This window comes from Drosophila kikkawai, chromosome 2L, assembly GCF_030179895.1.
Source record: "Drosophila kikkawai strain 14028-0561.14 chromosome 2L, DkikHiC1v2, whole genome shotgun sequence".
Classification (NCBI taxonomy): Eukaryota; Metazoa; Arthropoda; class Insecta; order Diptera; family Drosophilidae; genus Drosophila; species Drosophila kikkawai.
In genome coordinates, this window is record NC_091728.1 from 13,982,535 (window position 1) to 14,002,610 (window position 20,076).

The following is a 20,076-nucleotide window of genomic DNA, read 5'->3' on the forward strand; positions in this document are numbered from 1 at the left end:
TGGGGGCGGCGGTGGGTGGCTCTTGGACTCACAACTCTCGATCTCAAAGGAAAAACCTCCTTCCACCCGACCACCGACTTCCCCGGAAAAACCTTCTTGCGAGTCTCACTGTCGCTTTTTAATTTGGCAAATTTATACACACCAAGCGGCCACAGAAGTTCGCCAAGTCCAGGTTGTTCCTTGTCGGCAATTGGGTTTATTGTGCCCAGCACATTGGGGTTTAGTTAGAAAATATTACTCAGAAAAGTATAAATATAAAATATAAATATTATTTCAGAATTAAGGAGATAACTCTTAGAGAAAAAATTTAATAATTCAAATGGTAGTGATAAGAATAATTGAATTAAACTTAAGACTAAGTTTATGCAACGAATTCATGAAAATAAATACAGAACTAAGGTCACACTATAACTAATACTTTCAAGAAATTTATAAAAGCTAAGTATCTTAGTTTAACAATAAAAATAAATATAAATCTATATATATTATAATAATATGTATTCAAAATTCATTTAAAATCCTATTCAACCTCCACTTCATTTTCAACCTACCCCACTGTACCCTTCCAGTTGATTCATTCAGGTTAAACCAAAAAAAAAACAGTTTTCAATCCGGACCACCCACTGTCTTAAATTTCAGCAAAATCCATTCAGAAACCGAGACCAGACTTTTGACCAGACTTTATGCCAGAGAACTGGGCATATTTATCACAAGTTGCACAGAGAAAAGGAAATCGCAACAGATGCTAAACAAATGTCGGCTTAATTAATAGATTTATTGGTTTTGTCTTGCATATTACAGCGGCGAAAAATTGTTAACGAATTAATCCTTTCAAGGCGTGCAAATTGCGCTGCATTACTCATACGCCCCGATGCGCCCCCCAAAAAACTGGCTAATGAGCCAGCCACCGGCCATTTGGCCAACGGCTATTGGCCTCCTCCTTTGCGGGTCAATAAAAATGGATAAAAACTGCATTTCCCGGCGGAGCTGGTGGCCGTTTTTGCCAAATATGGTAGCCCTGCTCCCAGGCGCATCTCTGGCGGATATTTAAAATTTATGTGAGCCCCCAAAGGTTGTGCCAGTTCCAGTGAAGCGAAAACAAAAAGAGCAACCGGCCTGGATGGCCACTCGTAGACGAGGCTGTGGGTCGCGTTTTTCTCCTGGATCTTCGACAGGCAACACATGTTCAGCCTGCGCCTAAGCCACGGCCTGTGACTGTGCCTGCGCCTGCGCCTGTGCCTACTCCTGAGCCTCTACCTTTGCCCAGCTTGTGTTTATCATGCCACAGTCAGACATGATGATGATGGCGAGGATGATGCGGCTGTGGCTAGCTAGGTTTGTACACTAGTCAAAAAAAAGGGGAGAGTGTCTTGAGATAATATAAAAAAATACATGTATATTTTAAGAGAAGTTTTTATACCTTTGAAAAGTTCAACTAAGCCTGTATGCTACCTAAAAATTAATACTGTGCTTTGAGTATAAATTATTTAATTTTTTAATATGATATTTCTCCCAGTGCCTTTCCCCTTTGCTACTGTGGTTTTTTTTTTTAGGGTCTGGCACTTCCACTTCAACTGCAACTGCTACTGTGCGCGAAACTGTCAAAAAGCGAGGGAACAACCAACCGATGCTGGTCGCCCGCCGCCTGGCCCCAAACTCCATGTGGGCTTGATTTAGTGCTACGTTCTCTGACTGCTGATGCGGCCAGCTAAGGGGGACCAAGGATGAGGATCGGTTTATTTTTTTTTTTGGGATGAGGAAGGATGATCGCTGAGTTATGACTTGAACTTGGGCCGTCCTCTTTGCTCTTTGAGGGCAAGCCTTAGCTCCGGGTTAGGGACCTTGATCCGAGTGGAATTTTTTGTGGGTCAATACCTAATCGAGTGGCGCACACTCGAGCCTTGAGCTAATGCCTCCTCCAGATTGTGGGTTTTATAACTATAAGGGTAAATAATTGGGAGCTGCCCTGCTACCCGAAGGCTTGCTTATTAGCTTGACTTTTATCAGTTGGAAGAGCTCTTCAGTGGGTGTACTTTAGACTTGAGTTTTTGGCTTGAAAGTGTGGGTAATAGGGGAATATTTTAGTGGTTATCAAAACGCTAAATATTTAGCTATTGGATACTGATAAAGACACTGACAATGTCAGAAATATTTTTAAATTAAAGGTTGCGGAAGGGCTTTAAATAGCTATTTTTATTTATTTCTTATATTTAAGTCAACAAAAAATATTTTTAAAATTTGATACCTTTAATTCCAAGTTTCATAATAATAATTTAAAAAATGCTACTGCATAAAGCCCATTGAGTTACCTCAGAATTCAGCCAACTAAGTGGGTTCTTATCACTCCAAGAGAATGGCGCAATGCGAAATGCATTGACTTTATCACTTGGCAAATAAACACTCGATAGGATTCCATATAAAATAGAGTGACTGCGCCGGGCAACACTCACAAGTCAAATCAAGTTCAACATGGGTGCATCAACAAAAGTTTCCCTATTTTATTTATTAGCCTTGGCTTTTTGCCTGGCTAAAGTCCAGGCAGCACATCCCACTCTGGAGGAGGCCGAGGATGACATGGCCCGGTTCATGGAGGTCCTGCACCAAGAGCAGGATTTAAAATCTACGCGTTTTAATGATATTCTAGGCAATGCCAGGACCATCATTCAGTACCAGGACACAGGATTTATTGGTATTAGGAGCATCTTCCAGTGGATGACCAGCCCGAATCCCCGCAATGATGGTGTTTACAATTTCATGCAGTTTTACACATCAGAATCAAGTGGCTATATAGGTCTACAGAACTGGGACAAGAGCTCCAAGTTCACAGTCCTGTTTTCCATTTGGGATGCTACGAGCGCCAAACCAGGTGCCAACTTTGATTGCAGCACCTTTGGCGGCGAGGGCATAGGCTACAAGTGCTTTAACTACACCTTTCCGCTGATCAGCAATGCCATTTACTATTTGGATGTGGAGATTGATGGCTCTGACTTTAGGGGTTACATCTCGGAGCCTCAGGAGGATCTTGATAGCGTGACCAGTGACCAGGTGACGCGACACCTGATAGGTCAGATCACCACGCCGCATAATAACACCAACCTTATACCCTTTGGTTACTACAACGAGAACTATAGGGACAAGGACACTTGCTTGGAGGCCTTCGAGCTGGTGACTGTCAACCAGGCGCCGCATCAATATACAAACTATGGACATGCCAGCACCTCCTTTACGGAGGCTTATCTCTACAATTCGGTTTGTGAGTCGCAGAATATCCTGGTGGCCATTACGGCGGACAAGCAGAGCACTATATACTTTACCAGGCCCACTGACTTGAGTTTGGCTAAGAAATAGTTTGGGAATTAGAAGGATGAAGGTCTTCCTGGATTTAAGCAACAATTTTTTTGGTTTTTTCCTTAAACTAAATCATTTTTTTAATAATAATAAGCAAGATCCTTAAAATGTGAATAAACTTTAACCAGCTTAAAGTCAACCGACTTCTAGCTTATACAATTTAAATAGAACAAGGACTAGCCCTTACATCTTCATTGATCTTATCAGCAAGATGAGATCTCTGTTTAACCTTAACTCCTGCTGTTTTTCTAGATCATCGCGCTTTAACATATCCTATTTATATACAGAAAAAAACAGGCTCACTTGGCTCGTTGTGCCTGCCAGTTTTGTAGGAAACTTATCTTGACCACACTTTGCCGGCAGCTCCTTTTTGCTAGTCGCATTTCAGCTCATTAAGGCCCGATCCCTGGACTGGATGCGTTTCCTCTGTCCATGTCCTACGCAGAGAGTCCCGGCACTAACTTTTTATTGTCTGCAGCGGGACAAACACAAACACAAACAAAAAAACACTGCCAGAGGAGCGAAAAAAATAAATGAACTGTCCCATTGTCTTCTGGGCTCGGTGCAGCTCCAGTCTTAGGAACTGCTGCGCCGATGGTGGGTGATAAATGTCGGGAGGCGAGCGGCACAGGCACACAGACTCCATTGAAATTAGTTATTCACGCGGATCGTTTAAGGCAATCCAACACCAGAAGAGAAGGCTGAAGCCTGGTAGCTGTTGTTCTACTCTCGTATTTATTTTGGATACCCTTTAAGCTTAAGCAGAGGCAGGGTATATACATTAAATCAGGAATATGTTTTAGAAATTATTTTTTATAGAGTTAAATTTATTAAAAGAAGAATAACAACGACTTTAGAACAAAAAAACACAGGAAACTGGTGAAAAACATCTGTATATAGGTGAAGAACAACCCCAGATAGCCAGATAGCAGCTAAAACTAGTTGGGAATTCTAAAAAAAATGGAGAAAAATTAAAAACTATCAAAATTAAAGCTTGATTAACACAATATTTTACTAATTTTTATACCAAACTAAAATCATCAACCTCTAAACAACATCCTAACTACCCAGTACCATTTAGTCGATAGATCCTAACCCTTCTAAACTTTTTTTCCTGGCCATTGCTCCTCTTGGTCATGGCTTGTCAGTGATGGCTCCTCTCGGCAGCCGCTTTTGTTTTAATGATCGTGCCCGGGATGCTCATTTACCGCTTCTGTTTCGGTTCAGCAAAACAGAAAACGGCGGCAAACGGGATGACTCCTTGGCTTTGTGTCTCTTATCAGTGCAACATTTTGCATGTTGGCCAGAAGGAAAAGCCCGGCCACGTACACCTCCTCGTGCTCACCGGCATTTGTCACAGTCGTCCCTCTCCCCTTCTTTCACTCCTATGAACCCTCCGCTCCGACACACTTAACATGTGTCTTTTTATGTATGCTTTTAGCCAGGTTTATCGCCGGCTTTTTGGCTACTGCAGCGGCGGCGGCGCTCCAGCTTAAGCTTAAGCCTAAGCTTGCCCCTCCTCTAATGGCTCATTTCCTTGAGCGGGGTAACCAACAACAACGGTAATTAACCTGTGCATGTTAATGAACTTCAAACCAAGCACTCCTACTCCAAGGCACTGTAAGAAAAAGTGTATTAAATGTAAGGGAAATTTAGGAAATAAAGATTCTTTTGCAATTTTCATAAAATTTAAAGTTTAGAATAAATTCAAAGAAATATAGTAACTATTAGCACCATTTATCTTGATGTTTTCCTTTTATAAATATTTATTTTGTATTTTATTTAAAGATAACTTTTAGAAATTAATATGTACGTTTTGGAAGCAGTATAAAATATCTGAATTTAATTTTCTTTAATTTTTCTAGAATTTTTTCCAGTGCCCTCTGAAGCAACTGTCCAAAGTTTATGCAGATTTTTGTCTTCTCTCCTCACGTTGGCGCTAATGCAAATGTGAAAAGGCATTTTGCGCTGGCAAAATGAGGTTGTTGTCGTGCCGCTGACAATCTAATTAGAATACAAAATGCTTTCCGAGGTAAATGCAACGGCAGCTGCTCCTGCTCCTACTCCTGCCCCAGGTCCAGTCAAGTTCCATGGGTTTCAAGTTCATGGTGTTGACATATGTACTCGGCAGTTAAGTAACCCCAAAACCTCAAGGGGAATCACTACAGCACCTCCCCCAATATATCTATTTTTTCCTCTTTCAGTTGGATATCATTTTTTGACAGCACATTCGAGGGGTTTTGATTTCACCCACCAGGACCAGGACGTTATTGTGATGAGATGATGATGGCGAGTTGGGAAAGTCAGAGAGCCATTTGATGGCTGCGATTGGCAAGCAGTTCCATCGATGAACTCCAGGCCAGCCATTATTGTCAACTTACATTCATAATGAGTGGAAAGTTTGAGCCAGGCCAAAGAGAGAAGTAATATTATAGCCAAGATTATCTATGGTCTTAATGGAAAATTAATGCAACTAGCAGGAGAGTCTTAGCTGCAATTTACCATAGTTGTGAGGCTTTGGCCTTTTGGTTAAGGAAGTATTTAAGAGATTGGGGAAAGGCGACTGTGGAGGTTTCTTTTTTTAAGTCATTATCATTAGGATTAAAACATATATTTTGATTATATTAAATAATATTTTAAATTGTCGGACTTCTTCTAACTTTGCAAAATTCGTAAGGAGGGTTTTAAATAACATTATATTTTAAATAATACTCAGCCAATTGAAACTCCTTCTTGGGCAATACGTAAATACGATCGTTTTTATAAATATATAGCTCTTATCAATTCCACCTTAGACCGGATGCTTCTTCGCAAGCCAACGCGTGATTTTGGGAATCCGCTGATAAGAGACTTCATCTTCACTCTTGAACCTCTGATTTAAGTCACGCTGCTTGATGAGTGCGCTCTTAGCTACAAACTTTACTTTTTTCTGCTAAATGCGAATTTAACAAGTGGCCTAGAATATACTATCTGTTTGTATACACTTTTATATACACAGAAATTGGGAAATGCGTAGACTGAGTGTGTCGTCATCTTCATAAAAAGCTCTCTGATCAATCCCAGTCTAAGCTCGATGCCTCTTCGAAAGTCTTTGAATAATTCGGGAATCAGTTCACCATACACTTTCAACTTTAGCGGTCTTAGTTTAAGGATGCACAACTTCACAACCTTCTTTCTTTGGGCACTGGCTGTCTGTATACTGCGGCATGGATCCTTCGCGAAGAGCCCTCAGTTTGGCTTTACAATCCTATTAGACGATATGAGTCCCAATGAGTCTGAACTACGATCTCCGTTGAACGACTTCGTTCAGGCCCAGGACAGGGGCCGTGATGCTGACAACGAAATCAAATCAAAGCTGGAGACATTGGAGGTGAAAATAGAAAAAGTGCAGGCCAAGGTAGAAGGACAACTGCAAGAAGTGGAAAATAAGCTGGCAGAACAATTACATGGAGTGGAAGCTAAGCTGGAAAGACAACTTCAGGAGGTGCAAACGAATCTGGAGGGACAACAAACTAAGATGGAGGCTAAATTGGAAGACAGTCTGCTTGCGGTAAAGACCAAGCTGGAAGGACAACAGGTGGTACTGACCAAGATGGAGAACTCCCAGGCAAAACTCGAAGAAAACCTTCTTGCGGTTCAGATAAAGCTTGAAGCCCAACTTCAGGTGGTTTTAAATCAACTGCATGCACTGTCGAACAAGATAGATGCTGCCAAGGTGGGAGTCCCCCAACAAGCAGCCCCTGCTTCAGCCACGATTACTTTCGAGCGATCCAGTTTCGAGCGAATTGGTACCAGATATTTTAGAATTGTAAATGAAGAAGTGCTTTGGAATTATGCTGAAAGAAGGTGTCGTGAGATGGGAGGGTACTTAGCCTTCCTTCAAAATGAAGAAGAAATTAACGCCATTATACCAAAGCTTGAAAAAAATAAGTACTATTGGCTAGGCATTAATGATCAAGAAAATGAGGGGCACTTTGTATCTGTGGCCTCACAAAAGCCAGCACCATTTTTAAAGTGGGCCGAGGGAGAACCAAACGACAGCAACCATAAGAATAACTGCCTCTATTTGTATAATGGCAAAATGGGGGATGGCTATTGTAGTGGTAAAGCCTTTTTTATTTGCCAGGCGGACAATGAAACGTAGTAAAATTCCCATTTATCGTTTTAAATAAAGTTATATTTTAAAATAATAATACCTTGTCAATAATTTACTAATAAAATGGGGTCTTCCTTACTTTTCATTGAAAAGTTTTCAGCAATATTTATTTGTTACAGGTTAGACAAGGATTATCTGGGCTTCTAGTTAAGGGTATACAAATAACATTTGCCAGATATTTCTTAGTTTCCCAAAACCCTTACCCTTTCCTTCCCAACATGCGTCACGTAGTACTTCCCTTTCCATTCAACTCCTCCACCTTGTACAACAAATTTCAACTTTGAACTTCTCCAATCGATTCGATGTGCCCACTCATGCCTCCCCGAGTGGTTTCTGGTACCAGGAACTGACATCACATCATATGCGGTGTGGAAGGAGGAGCAGTCAAAGTCTGGCGGTGATCGGAGGGGATCACAGCACGTGCAGAGAGTCAACAAGGCGGCGGCGCACACATATCGGGCTAATTAAGCAGACTTCAAATGAAAGCCAACAAAAGAAGAGATTCGATCGTGGGCCAAGCGACACCACCTGGAGCTGAATCCAGAGCTGGAGATGGAGCTGTGGCTCTGGCTGTAGCACCCACAGAGATCGGAGCAACCATGGCACGCGATAATCAATCAAAAGCCATTAGAGCCAAGCGTTTCAGCCAAGACAAAGGCAAACGGTGCGGAGTAGAAAGCATTTCGCTGGAAAGAAGAAAAGTTGGGGGCACCTGGGGGAGACGAAGCTGTGGCTGTGGAGGCGGCGGGTGTGGCAAAATCAAATATGCGTCAAGACAAGTTAAAGATCAAAATCAAGATCAAATAGAGCACGAGCTCAACTGGCTTTGGGAGGAAAAAAAGAAACAGTTGCAGTTGCGGATGATTGACGGAATTAGAATAGAGGAGATCGTGAGCGGTGAGCGGGGGGGAGTCCCCTCCTAACGATTACGATTATTATTAAATGACCCAATTGCGGCTAAACGGCTTTTTGTTTTTGATTTTGTTTTTTTTTTAGCCCAAGAAAAGTGAAGGCAGTGGAGAAGAATGTCGCCTATCTGAGCTTCGGTTTCAGTCGCAGTCAAAGTCCTCCTTCTCCTTCGCTGGCCAAATGTCGCTCAGAGTTGGAAAATGCAAATTAAAGCCCGCCACATCGACTTCCCAGTGCAACTTTCTAAATGAAATTCCAATCGCACTAGGTCCACCTTCTCTTTCCCCGCTTTTCCGCTACCTCTCTCTCTCTCTCTTTGTGTGTGAGTGTGTGTAAAAATTAAACAAATAATTTCAAGCAAAAATACACAAACTGATTGTCACCTGGCAGACCAAGAAGGCTCTTTGACTTAATTAAAGCCACCTTTCTAATATGTCAGAGTTTATGTCATGGGTTTTTTATAATTAATATCTTATAAATTATGAAGTTAAATAATTAATTTTTAAAACCCCATAACCCATAATAATATAAATAAACAACTGTTTATCTAAATAATTAAAAATATTCTCTCTCATCAATCTATTTTCATCTAAAATTTTCATATGTCAACATTTTGCTTGGATAATTATGGCAGCTTCTCTCTAAATTCGTACTTGGGAATTTTAAGGTGCAATCCTTGTCACATTTTTGGGATAAATAAACGTATTAAGTCACTAAAGTCTAGATTTAGTTGATTATTATTGTTCGCTAATATGTATGTATTTAGCTATTAATTCCCTCTAAGTAAATATTAAATAGATTATTAATGGTAAATTATTTATGTTAGTTTTAAAATAGATCAACACAAAACCAATTAACAATTTATAAATTGAATACTTTAATGAATACTGAAGAGCCTTCTCCCTAAATTAAGATTTGCTTGAAAACCACACTCTAAATAATTTCTAAAAAATATCAATTACCAAACTTTCCCTCAGTGTATTAGTTTGTCAACTATTTTTCCCCCCAATGGGCTCAATTAGAGACGCATTCGCAAATTGCCTTGCACTTTTATTGTCACCACTCGCGGAGACGCGTCCATGGATCGCGGATTTCGAGTGCGGTGGCATTTTGTCGCGACGCCTGCTACGGGGCGATGTCTGGGACCCATCATCAGTCACTCCTGGATGTCCCGGGACCAGGTAATTGCCCCTGACAAGCCCCAACCAGTTGTAGGCATTTTGTTTGACTTGGATTAACGCTAAGTGCATGAGTTTAACATTCCAAGGATGTCAAACTTAAACGATGGGATTAAGCGGGACCATTTGTTGGTTGCTGTTGGTGCTCCTACTGACCTTGCAATTATTATTGGGTTTATTGGGAGCAGGAACTATGAGAGTTTCCACTTTAAATGAGCTTAAAATAATTTAAATACTTTGTTTAATCTATTTTAAACTTGTAATTCTAATAAGAGAGTGTACTTTCAAGCTGAAAGTAATTTTTTAAGTAAATTTATACAAGTAAACTTTACGCTTTACACGAAATTTTCATCACATCCTACCAGCCTATAGATAACTCATTTTATCTAACCTTTCTCCACCAAAATTTGTGAAGCTTTAAAAATTATGAACTCAACTGAATCTTTATGCTCTCCTTTCGCATTTGAGCCAAAATAATTCACCCACAGATCGGTGTGCGGCAACAGTTTAAGGCCACTTGGCGGCTGGCCGTTATATCCAGCACATTCACACTCATGAGTACCCGCATCCCATGCCAAGTGCCCATTAAGCCGCATATATAAATCACCATTAATTTGACAGTGGATTTTTACATAACTCAGGCCAACAGGTGAAAGCGAAATGCGCACAGCTGCCGGAGGACACACAGCGACCGACCGACCGATCGACCATGGGGAGAGATCATGGAGTGTCATGGAAAACTCGCCACTTGCACTCGTGGAAATTGACTGGTTTCTTCCGTGCCCATTCCCTATCCCCCTCTCAGAGGGGCTGGCATGCAAAATCGAATTGTGTGCTAATATTTGGCCAAAATGCAAAGAGCCGGCGGTTATCGCCGGACCACGAACATGACGAAGTGACTCCAGCTTGGGTAGGAGGGGAAGTACCGGCCAGGAATGGCAGTAATAAAACTCATTGCATTCAAGCCCCCCAAAATTGGCAAATGCGAGGAAATTTTTGTGACTGATCGACATGCAATGTCAGTGAAATTATTGTCAAAATGGGTAAAAGTTGGGAAGTGCAGAGGGAAAACAGATACGCTTTTGAACTAGGGAAATTCTTGTATGTAGGTTTATATTTTTAGATATTTTTGTATGTCCAGAACTGGGATTTGGAAAATGGGAGATTCCACAAAAGAAAGTTCACACATGACACATGACGCTGACTGCACTTCGATTAATAGTTTTGAGTGAAACATACTGGTCAGAAAAACACAGCTTTTGTTTTAGCAACCCTTTTGCCGCCAACAAGATGTCCACAGCTAAAAGCTTTTCCCCCAAAAATTCCAAGCCCCGACCCCAGTCTTTAAATGACAGGCACAATTTCTCTTATTCGTTTTAAAATTTTTCACTTTCACTGACAACGCACATTCTTGCAGCCACGAGGGGGTCAACTCTATGGGTTTGTCATGGATGAGCTCCTCTTTTAGACAGTCAAGCCTCAAATAGGTGGTGAGATCCTTCTTCGCATGATATTCAGGTGCAACTGGAAGATCTTTTTAGGTAAATCCAAGTCCAAGATGGCAGGAAATCTTCTTTGAAGATGTTTCAATCTTTACCACTTGTTCTAGGCCAAGCTATCCATGTTGGTATCCAGGATGAGCACACGTTTCGTCAAGTCATCCAAGCGATTCTCCAGCTTGGAACTATCCCTGCTCGGCTTCAACTGGCTTTCCAAACTAGGCTCTGCGGCCTTTTCGGTTGGCATTGACTGTATGTCTGCGTCTGAAACAAACAAGAGTCTCAGCCTTTGACGAAGCTTCTCCTTGTACAAAGGATTCGTCTTGGATTCGGTTGTTAGAATGCTCTTCTTTTTTTGTCCTTGGCAGGTGGAATATAAAGGAACTTGCCCTTGGTAGGTGGAATGTGTTGAAACTGATGCTGAACCTTCAGCAGCACCTTCCTTTTGTCTTGGGTCTAGCTGCTCGGGCTGTACCAAAGTGGATGCAGATGCTCGTGAGGGGCCTGCGTCCCTACTGTCACCCACACACTCAACCACAATGTGATTTTCAGATGGAGATTTATGTACCTTAGGCCCTTGATCCAGGATGTCATAGGAAAGATCATCCAGGGTCTTGTTGCTGTTTTTATCTGTAGGAAGCATTTTATTTTAAATTTGGAAATAAATAAGTGCCAAACAAATAAATAATACTAAATGGTTTAGAAAATGTATACTACTCATATCCAGATTTGTGATAGAAAAGGCATAACCCACTTTAGCTATTTATTATTTTTTGCTTGCTAGAGCTTCACGCTTTGCCAGCAATGTACAAGCTTATCACTCCGAGAGAGCTTTGCAAATCTTTTTGCTATTCCTTCTAACCTTAGTTATCCTTTTCCCTCTTTCCTGATCGTGTTGAGGTACTACCATGTTGAAATTTAGTATACTGCTCCGATTACCCATTAACCCAATCGGCGGCTGATCCCAGCATGGTAGCTGCTGTTTGTGCCGCGATTAGGCGCGAAATTTATTGGGAAAACCTTACGCAATTGGGGCCATGCATAAATCGTGGCCAATTGTCACCAGGCAGGCGGCTTTTGGCAACCGATCCATGGCGACCTGCGTTTAATTATCGCCCCGCCAGTGCCCGGCGAGCTACATGCGTGCTAATTGACCAGGCACCAGCAGCAGCCTGGCTGGCTGGCTGGGCTGCAGCAGTTCCAATCCGCGTCTGCTACCCAATCCCAGTCCAAAACGTCCAAATGATAACCGCGACGATGAAAACGCATGCTGAGCCAAATGAAAATTATGTTGCAATCGGGCGAGCGTGTTGCCCGCCCCGCTGGCCTGGTCACTGAACCGAGTTCCAGTGCTCCGGTGGAATTACCACCAGCATCCATCCGCAGCCTTAATTAATTTCCTTGATTAATTGAAAGTGCGCTTCGAGCTTCGAGCGAGTTTTTTTTTTATTTTTGGCAGTGCAAAGTTGAAGGCAATAAGAAAAATTGTCTCGAATTCGATTCGGTAGTACTTATGGGATGGGCGTTGCCCTGGGCCAACCCTTGGCCATTACTCTTCGTACCGATCCGTGCACCTTTCCGTTTTTCCTTTTCCTCTGCCGGCCGGTATTCGATTATGACTGAAAATTATGGTCAGTGTCCTGGAGGCATTTGGGGTGGGATGATGTTGTGGGCAATTAAAGATGCTCTCATTGCATTTAATTATTAAATGTTAAGTGTATTAAATATATATAAATGTGGCTCTCTACGGTGATTACAATATCTTTACTAAAAACTCGAAAACAACTTCATCATTTTCAGTTATTCGAATCAAAACTCCCAGAAAATATATTCTGAAAATATATCTTTTCAATATAGCCATACAATTCCCATTCTTCATTGCCTAATCGCAACCATAATCTTTGACCTTGTCAATTCACTAGTAAACCTCCCCGTGTGTGTACAAGTACATCAAGATGTATGAAGCCTCATAGCTAACATCAATCACTCCCAGTTTATGGCCACACAATAGAACCTCCACTGGCATAGCCTGCACTCATCTAGAGAGCACTGACCATACCATTCACCGAATATTCACTGATTCCGTAAAATATGACAATAAATGTCGCTTTCAGCATTTATAAGCAGGCTGGGATTTTAATACTTTATTGCTTATAACAGCAATAAGCGACGTTAAATGCTCCTTTCCTGCTTAAAGAAACAAAATGCAATCGCGTCTCAAGACAAAAAAATAAACCGAAAATAAGGAAAACCGAAAAAGAAGACTAAAAATGAATTGTCTTCATTTTGTAATTTAATGGTATTTTATTGAATTTTTGATGGGCATGGACACAGCCCCCATCCTTGGCCGGATCCCTTCCCATTCGATCCGATTCGATGGGATCTGGTGCTCCTCCTGCTGCTACCTTCCTCCTGTTGACATTTAAAATATGGCCGCGTGTCAATGCGACTGCCCTACGCCCATTTTTATGCCAGCTCAGCCCCCCGAAAGTCAGGTTTACATTTCGATTTCGGTTTCGATTTTTAATTCGGTGGAGAACCGAGATCCCGAATCCCAGCGTAAATTCAATTTGAAGGTCTGTGCCAGTGCCAGTGCCCAGAAAAATGTGCTTTCACTTGACCCGCAATGCTGCGTAAATAAATTTTATTGCTCCGTTGACACGTGCGCGTAATATTTCATTAAATTTAAAACGTACAAGCAAAGCCCACGTACAATGTATGAACAAAAAAAAATAAATAAAAAATACAAAATAAAAATAAGTACAAAAAAAAAATAAATATAATTGCGTTCGGTTCAAAACGGCAGCATAAACAAATCCGCGATTGCATCGTAACTTCGTTTTCAATTTGGCAAGTTTGACACTTTGGCCAGTTAGTGGATGTCTCTCCCCCCCGCCACACAGCATTCCACATCGCATCCAGTGTCCAGTGTGCCACCTACGTTGGCTAACTTTAGTCCGTTTCCAGCTACCTCTACCTGTCGTGGCCATTACCGCCTGCCATTCACTTGCCGGCAGTGCGTGCTTGCCCCGGTTTGCTGCAGTTGCTCCCGTTGCTCTGATTGCAAATGTCAATTGTTGTTGATCGAAAAAAGAAATGTCTCATATTTTGTTTATTTGGCCCAAGGCTTTTACAGAAAGCTAGGTGAAGCTAGCTAATTAATAAAGAAAGTAGTTCAGGAAATTTAAATAAAAATTTAAATTAGTGATAATTCTTTTACATTTAATGAATTTCTATGCTCAAGAAAGTAGGGAAAAAAGAAACATTGAATTTTCCAATACCTACAAAAATCGATTTTATAATCGTTTAATCGAATTTCATTTTCAATTATGCGATACTTTGATACACATTTTCAGAATCGATTTAATCGAAAATGTTTAATACGTATGTAAGCTTTTGGAAAAGCTAAGTACAACATTGAACAATTTTTGTTTTATTATTTTTAAATACAAATATCCATAGCTATTATTTTAGTTTTCGATTTTAATCGATTATTATCGATTTACTTGTAGACATTTTTAGACAAAAATCGATTTACTGAAAATCGTTTTATTTTCAGCTCTTCTTAAAAAAGTATCTTGGTTTTATTAACTACCAATTATAAATGAAAACCAAACACAGCTCTCACAAAACATATTTTAGTACAAGTCCCGACAAATGATGCAATTTTGAGAATTTTAATATTCCTTAAACTAAATTACTAGTTGCTCGTAAATCTCTCAAAAGAAAAAAACAAAGAAAGAAAGCCAACCTAAGACGCAACCTTGACTTGACGAACGCCCACAAAGACGTCCCACAAGAGTGGTCTAGGTACGCCTCTTGTGAATAATTCTTATTTTAAGGCTGCCAAGAATCTCATAAACATATGGCCATTATGCTGAACGCTTAGGCTAATGGCCCGGTTGCCACTAAGCCCACTCAGGTGAGGAATATGCACATATTTATATGTTCCCGAGACTGAGCTCGTAAAACTCAACCCGCTCCTAGAGTTTCCAGCTTTCGGTGCTTAGTGATGTCTTAGACGGCAACTACAAGTGCTGCTCCCGCTGGTCATTAGGAGACAAGGCGGCACGCACCTAGAGGAGCTCCTACTCTCCTACTTGGAGTCATTTGTTCCAACGAATGGGGCGTCACTTAAGCTGATGCTAATTTCCATAATGCATGCCTTGATGGCGGCCGAACAGGTCTTGCTCGTCTAGAAAAGTTCCTTTGCTTTGTAAATAAACTTTGGGTGTTAAAAAAAAGGCAATATTTTTGGTTTTTTATCCTTGCATATAGCCTAGCGTAGGAGTAAGCTTTTTCCTGAAATAAATATATAAAATGAAGACCAAAATCCAATTTAAAATCAACCTCTAGTTGACACCTCATGGCCTAGAGACTCTACTGGCTGGCCCTGGCTTTTTAATGGCTTCACAATTGGCCTGACCCATCTCTTGGCCGTCTGCTGATGGTGGGATTGCAACTGGCTAGCCAGGACTGATCGTGGACTGTGGCAGGCAGCAGGCAAGCTTTTGTCGCTGTCCCCGGGAAAACATGAGTATGATTTATTGTAGTTTATGCGGCCGGTGCAGCTTCTGCCCGCAGTTCGTGATGAGCTGGGCTTCGTTAGTTGCTATCCTGGAAGAGCTGAATTGCTTTTATATACTCTTGCTTTGTGGGGTTACATTCCTGCCAGGATGTGTTTGGAAATGGAAGAATAATATAGTCTGATTTATATAGAATTTCTTACTTTTTCCCACTTTGTTTAGTACTTCTTTGGATTTTTCAGAGTATTTTCAATTTCGTTATTGTTTAGTTATACATTTTCCTTGCTTTCTTATGCTCAGATCCTGCACTTGGCCAGGCTTATGTGTATCATTTTTCTTGGCCAGCGGCTGGGATTGTACATTATTGTATTTTCATATTATTTGTGCTTAATTTGCGGGGCCACGAGAAGCCTGTGTGTGGAGGGAGGATGAGGTGGTGGATCGTGACAACCATGCACCTGATTCCGCGAGAGCTGTGACTTTTGTGGCCGGCGGACATGTTCGTTGATTTGCGGCAGGCAAATGACCAACTTGCTGCTCAACTTTTGTGGGCAGGAGCGCACTCGGGCTAATAGCCAACCTGTTGCTCCTCCTCCTACTCCTCCTTCTACTTATTGTTGCGTCTCCTCCTTTAGGGGTCCGTGTTTCTTTGTCAATTTCCAGAGATATGGATTTGCGGGGCCAAAAGAACAAGATTTATGTTAGTTGCGGTGTCATTTTAAGTTAATGGGCTATACACCCCGACTAGTTTCGTTATAGATGACCATTTTTTGTGAGTTATTTTTTGCCATTTCTGCTGCTTTTTGCCACTTTTCGTGTTTTTTTTTTCGCACTTTTACTCGGCCAGCTGCAGGTGAATTTGCTTGAATTTATGGCTTCAGCTTTTAAATTGCTTCTCCCAGGACTTAACACAAAAGCCTGCCGTTACTTTAAGTTTATTAAAGCTGCATTTTAAACTCTCAGGGTTTTTTCTTTGATCTGGCAATGCCCTGGTTTAGTTGTCAGTGTTGTAAAGCCTCTAAAGTCATTTTGGCGATCAGTGTTGTCAACGTTTGTGCCGCCACGTGTTACCCCAGTTGCTCGCTTTTCGCTTTATTTTTTTTTTGCCTTGCTTTTCTGGATCGAAATTTCAGAATTTGTTTTGTGTTTTATTTAAATCCCGAGTACACGATGAAACGTCAATTCAACCCCAAGGCCCCTGAGGATCAGCAGCGCGAGAAGGAAGACTCGGCCAGTGGCTCCTCCCAATCGCCCTCGAATTCTCCGAATTCACCGGAATCGTCGTCGCAGCCCAGTAACTATGCCATTTTGTATGTGGATGTGGTTAAGAATATGACCAAGCTGGCGATGTCACAGCCACCGCCACCGCCGCCTTGCCCACCACCAGAGTTCAGCCTGTTTCGCGAGGATTTTCCCGCCCTGCCTGGCACGCGCATCTCCTCCGTCTCGTCTTCGATGGTTCCCGATGACTGGACCGCCATGTTGAGCGACGACGAGGGAGATGAAGGCTCGCCCGAATGCATGGATGAGCTAACAGTTAGTGGCAGCTCCGAGGAGGATGAGGAGGAGGAGTTCCAGGAGGAAGAGCAGCTGCCACCGATCATCGCAACAGCCCCCGCCACTATGGGCATGCCGATTCCAGTGGCCGGACCTTTCAACTGTAGCTTCCTGCCGCAGCTCTTTGGCTATCTCAACAATCCCGTAGGCTTCAATGTCAGCCTGATCTTTGGCAAGCAATTCCTGCACGAGGGCGTAAGGCAGCGGGCTCAGCTTAGATCCCTGGGCCACCAAATTCCATCGGCTTCAAGGTCCCAAGCTCCGCCCGGTTTCGAGAATACGCAGCTCTATGCGCGCCTCAATATGCACGAAAGCGGCAAGCCCTGCGGTGGCGTATATTTCGAGGGGGACTCCACCGACACCGAGGAGACATGCAAAACGGATGCGAACTTGGTGGACGGCTGCTTTGGAATGCTGGGGCTGGCCAGAAACCTGGGACTGATGCAGCATAATCCCCACCTAAAGGAACAATTCTTCGGAGAAGAATGCGACCATGAAACCGAATTTAATTGCAAATATCAGCCTAAACACAATCCTATCCCGGAGTGGACACCACCCAAGGTGCCAAAGAACTATGTCATTGCTGGGAAAATTGATCTCCAGCAGCCAAAGATGGAACAGATGGAGGTGGAGCTGCTTTTCTATTTCTTCTATACATTCACCGGCGACATGATGCAGTTGCTGGCGGCTGCCGAGCTGGCAGAGCGCAGCTGGCGCTACCACAAGGTGGAACACTTGTGGATCCTGCGGCAGATGGACAACCCGAACTACATTTATAGGGGATTCCAGGAGTCTGGCGAGTACAACTACTTTAACATGTTCAAGTGGAGGATCCTGCCGCGCTACTTTCAACTGGAGCCCGAGCATCTGGAGCGGACGTTGAGCAAGGATGAGCTGTACGAGGAGTATGGCTATCATCCGCAAATGGCGCGTTGATGGGAGGTTCTTGGCGGTCTTGGATTTGTTTTGTCCATGGTCAGAAGTTTTATAAAACAAAGATTGTAGGAGGGTTTTTAAACTCAAAGAATTTTTTTTTTCTGAAATAATTTCTCAACTAGATTTGTGGTTTATAATGTGGTTTTATCCTTGAAATCTTTAAATCTTTCCTTTTAATTTTTAAAAATGCTTTAATGCTTTTAACATGAAAAAATATCATGGAAAGGCATGACAGAAAATATGAATATATTCTGATTATTCTTTAAATATATATATGTTATTAATAAAAAGTATTTTGTTTACAATTGCTTTTCAAGTTTTTCTCATCAAATCAAATTTTAATATTCCAACTCTACACACTTGCCTCATGGATGTACCTGTGACCAGTTCCAGGGGAGCTCCAACCAATACTGTCACCTTGCAACTTCCAACTGACCCGTCGCCAAAAATTAAGCTAACCGCACCCTCGAAAAGCACACACAGCACCAAGTACAACCACATCTTGGCCAAGCCTGCCCGGTGTAGCCAGTAGATACGAGGAAAATCGCAGCGCTCATTAGCAAAATGGAGCAGCGGCAGACGGACAGCTGGACGACAGTCAGAAACTTGGTCTTGAGACGCTTGGCCAGTTGTGTTGGACTGCTAGTTGTCCGCCCAGGCAGGCAGGCAGGCAGGCACGATCTCTTGGCCAAGTGTCGCCGTCATTTAGCCCGCTAATTGCCACGTAAATTTGCAACCATTTTTGGCAGCTCATTAAATTTATTATTAAAACAAAAGCCGTAGCCAAGTTAATTGCCATCAAATTGACATGCGAGCCGGCCGGAGACGGACGACAACACCCGCCTGGAATGGCAGCTTGGGACTCCAACTCGGGACTGGAGAGACTGTGCGCATGCGTATTAATTGCCATGGAAACTTCATAATTTCATGTGGAAAAATGTGAACGTTAGGCGTGCTCGGCGGTAGGAAAAGCCACAACAACCACAAGTACAATGTGTAATTTAAGCGGGAGAGACTTAAAAAGATTCGAGTGGAGTGGAGTGTGCAGCGGAGCCGGGTTTTTCGGATCTGTCCACTTGGCGGCTTATTTATGGCACGGCAAAGTTTGATTGAAATGTGTTGTCTGTGAAATTGACAACTTGGGTGAGATTTGCACGGCTTACAGCTGGATCGGTCTCGGATTGGGATTCGTAGCAGCGCATTCGGGGTTGGGACAAGACACTGGGAATATATATATAACTTTTTAAGTAGTATAACTATATTTTATAGTTTGGCTTGTATTTATTGCACTAAGTGTGAATAAAAAGTAAGTTAATGTGACCTAGTGAGTACATGTTATGTATTAAAAGTATTCAGTTTTAAGAGCTTTATCGATAGATCTCGATTTTCTTCTATCGACTTTGAAAATCAAGTGAAGCTGGCTGCAGTTTTCCCAGAAAACCAAATTCATTTTCCCATTTATTTTATTGCTTCATTCCTTTAATAGAAATATTATTTCATCGTTGGTTTATAGATAAATCTATGCTTTTTCAATTCTTAATGACTCTTTTTCTTTCAGTGTCGCTATCATGAGCCAATTAAGCATGAATCATGCCCCAAAAGACTTGTGCCCAAGGATCGTTGTGCAATGGGCGCTCTGATTAATAAGCCGCCCGCACATGGCCCGGGAGTAGGCCGGGAATTAACCCCGAACCACTGGGAATGGATAGCGAGGCATAACCCCGGCACACGCATGCTCAACTGCAATTACCGTTACCCTGGCCGGGTGAGAGAAGAGACATTGGGGAGCTGGAGCCGGAGCAGGAGCAGGGACAGGTTGGGTGTCAACACGCTCGTAACTTGCAATCAACTTAAGATGACAGTGGAAATGAAGCATTGACGCCTCGCACGTACCACGTAAAAACCGAAAGCCCAATAAGAGAGGCCAAGAAGGAAGCCACCAAGGAAAGTCTACATCCCATGGTCCG

At 42.3% G+C, this 20,076-nt stretch overlaps 5 protein-coding genes across 5 annotated transcripts; 4 read left to right on the forward strand and 1 right to left on the reverse strand.

Moving 5' to 3' along the window:
• The first annotated feature begins 2,463 nt into the window (after positions 1 to 2,463).
• LOC108074255 (uncharacterized) lies at positions 2,464 to 3,487 on the forward strand. The gene has a single exon (XM_017166229.3). It carries the CDS (start codon positions 2,470 to 2,472, stop codon positions 3,346 to 3,348), a length of 879 nt encoding a protein of 292 aa, XP_017021718.1. The 5' UTR covers positions 2,464 to 2,469; the 3' UTR covers positions 3,349 to 3,487.
• A 3,120-nt stretch (positions 3,488 to 6,607) lies between these two features.
• Positions 6,608 to 7,492, forward strand: LOC108074169 (accessory gland protein Acp29AB-like). The gene has a single exon (XM_017166102.1). It carries the CDS (start codon positions 6,608 to 6,610, stop codon positions 7,490 to 7,492), a length of 885 nt encoding a protein of 294 aa, XP_017021591.1.
• A 209-nt stretch (positions 7,493 to 7,701) lies between these two features.
• On the forward strand, positions 7,702 to 8,701 carry LOC138929270 (uncharacterized). Its single transcript, XM_070288670.1, has 2 exons — positions 7,702 to 8,401; positions 8,501 to 8,701. Exons 1-2 carry the CDS (start codon positions 7,984 to 7,986, stop codon positions 8,512 to 8,514), a joined length of 432 nt encoding a protein of 143 aa, XP_070144771.1. The 5' UTR covers positions 7,702 to 7,983; the 3' UTR covers positions 8,515 to 8,701.
• A 2,231-nt stretch (positions 8,702 to 10,932) lies between these two features.
• LOC108074274 (uncharacterized) lies at positions 10,933 to 11,827 on the reverse strand. Its single transcript, XM_017166252.3, has 2 exons — positions 11,189 to 11,827; positions 10,933 to 11,115 (listed from the first exon to the last, which is right to left on the reverse strand). Exon 1 carries the CDS (start codon positions 11,731 to 11,733, stop codon positions 11,197 to 11,199), a length of 537 nt encoding a protein of 178 aa, XP_017021741.1. The 5' UTR covers positions 11,734 to 11,827; the 3' UTR covers positions 10,933 to 11,115; positions 11,189 to 11,196.
• A 4,834-nt stretch (positions 11,828 to 16,661) lies between these two features.
• On the forward strand, positions 16,662 to 18,248 carry LOC108074194 (regulator of gene activity). The gene has a single exon (XM_017166138.3). It carries the CDS (start codon positions 16,787 to 16,789, stop codon positions 18,107 to 18,109), a length of 1,323 nt encoding a protein of 440 aa, XP_017021627.1. The 5' UTR covers positions 16,662 to 16,786; the 3' UTR covers positions 18,110 to 18,248.
• The last annotated feature ends 1,828 nt before the right edge of the window (positions 18,249 to 20,076 follow it).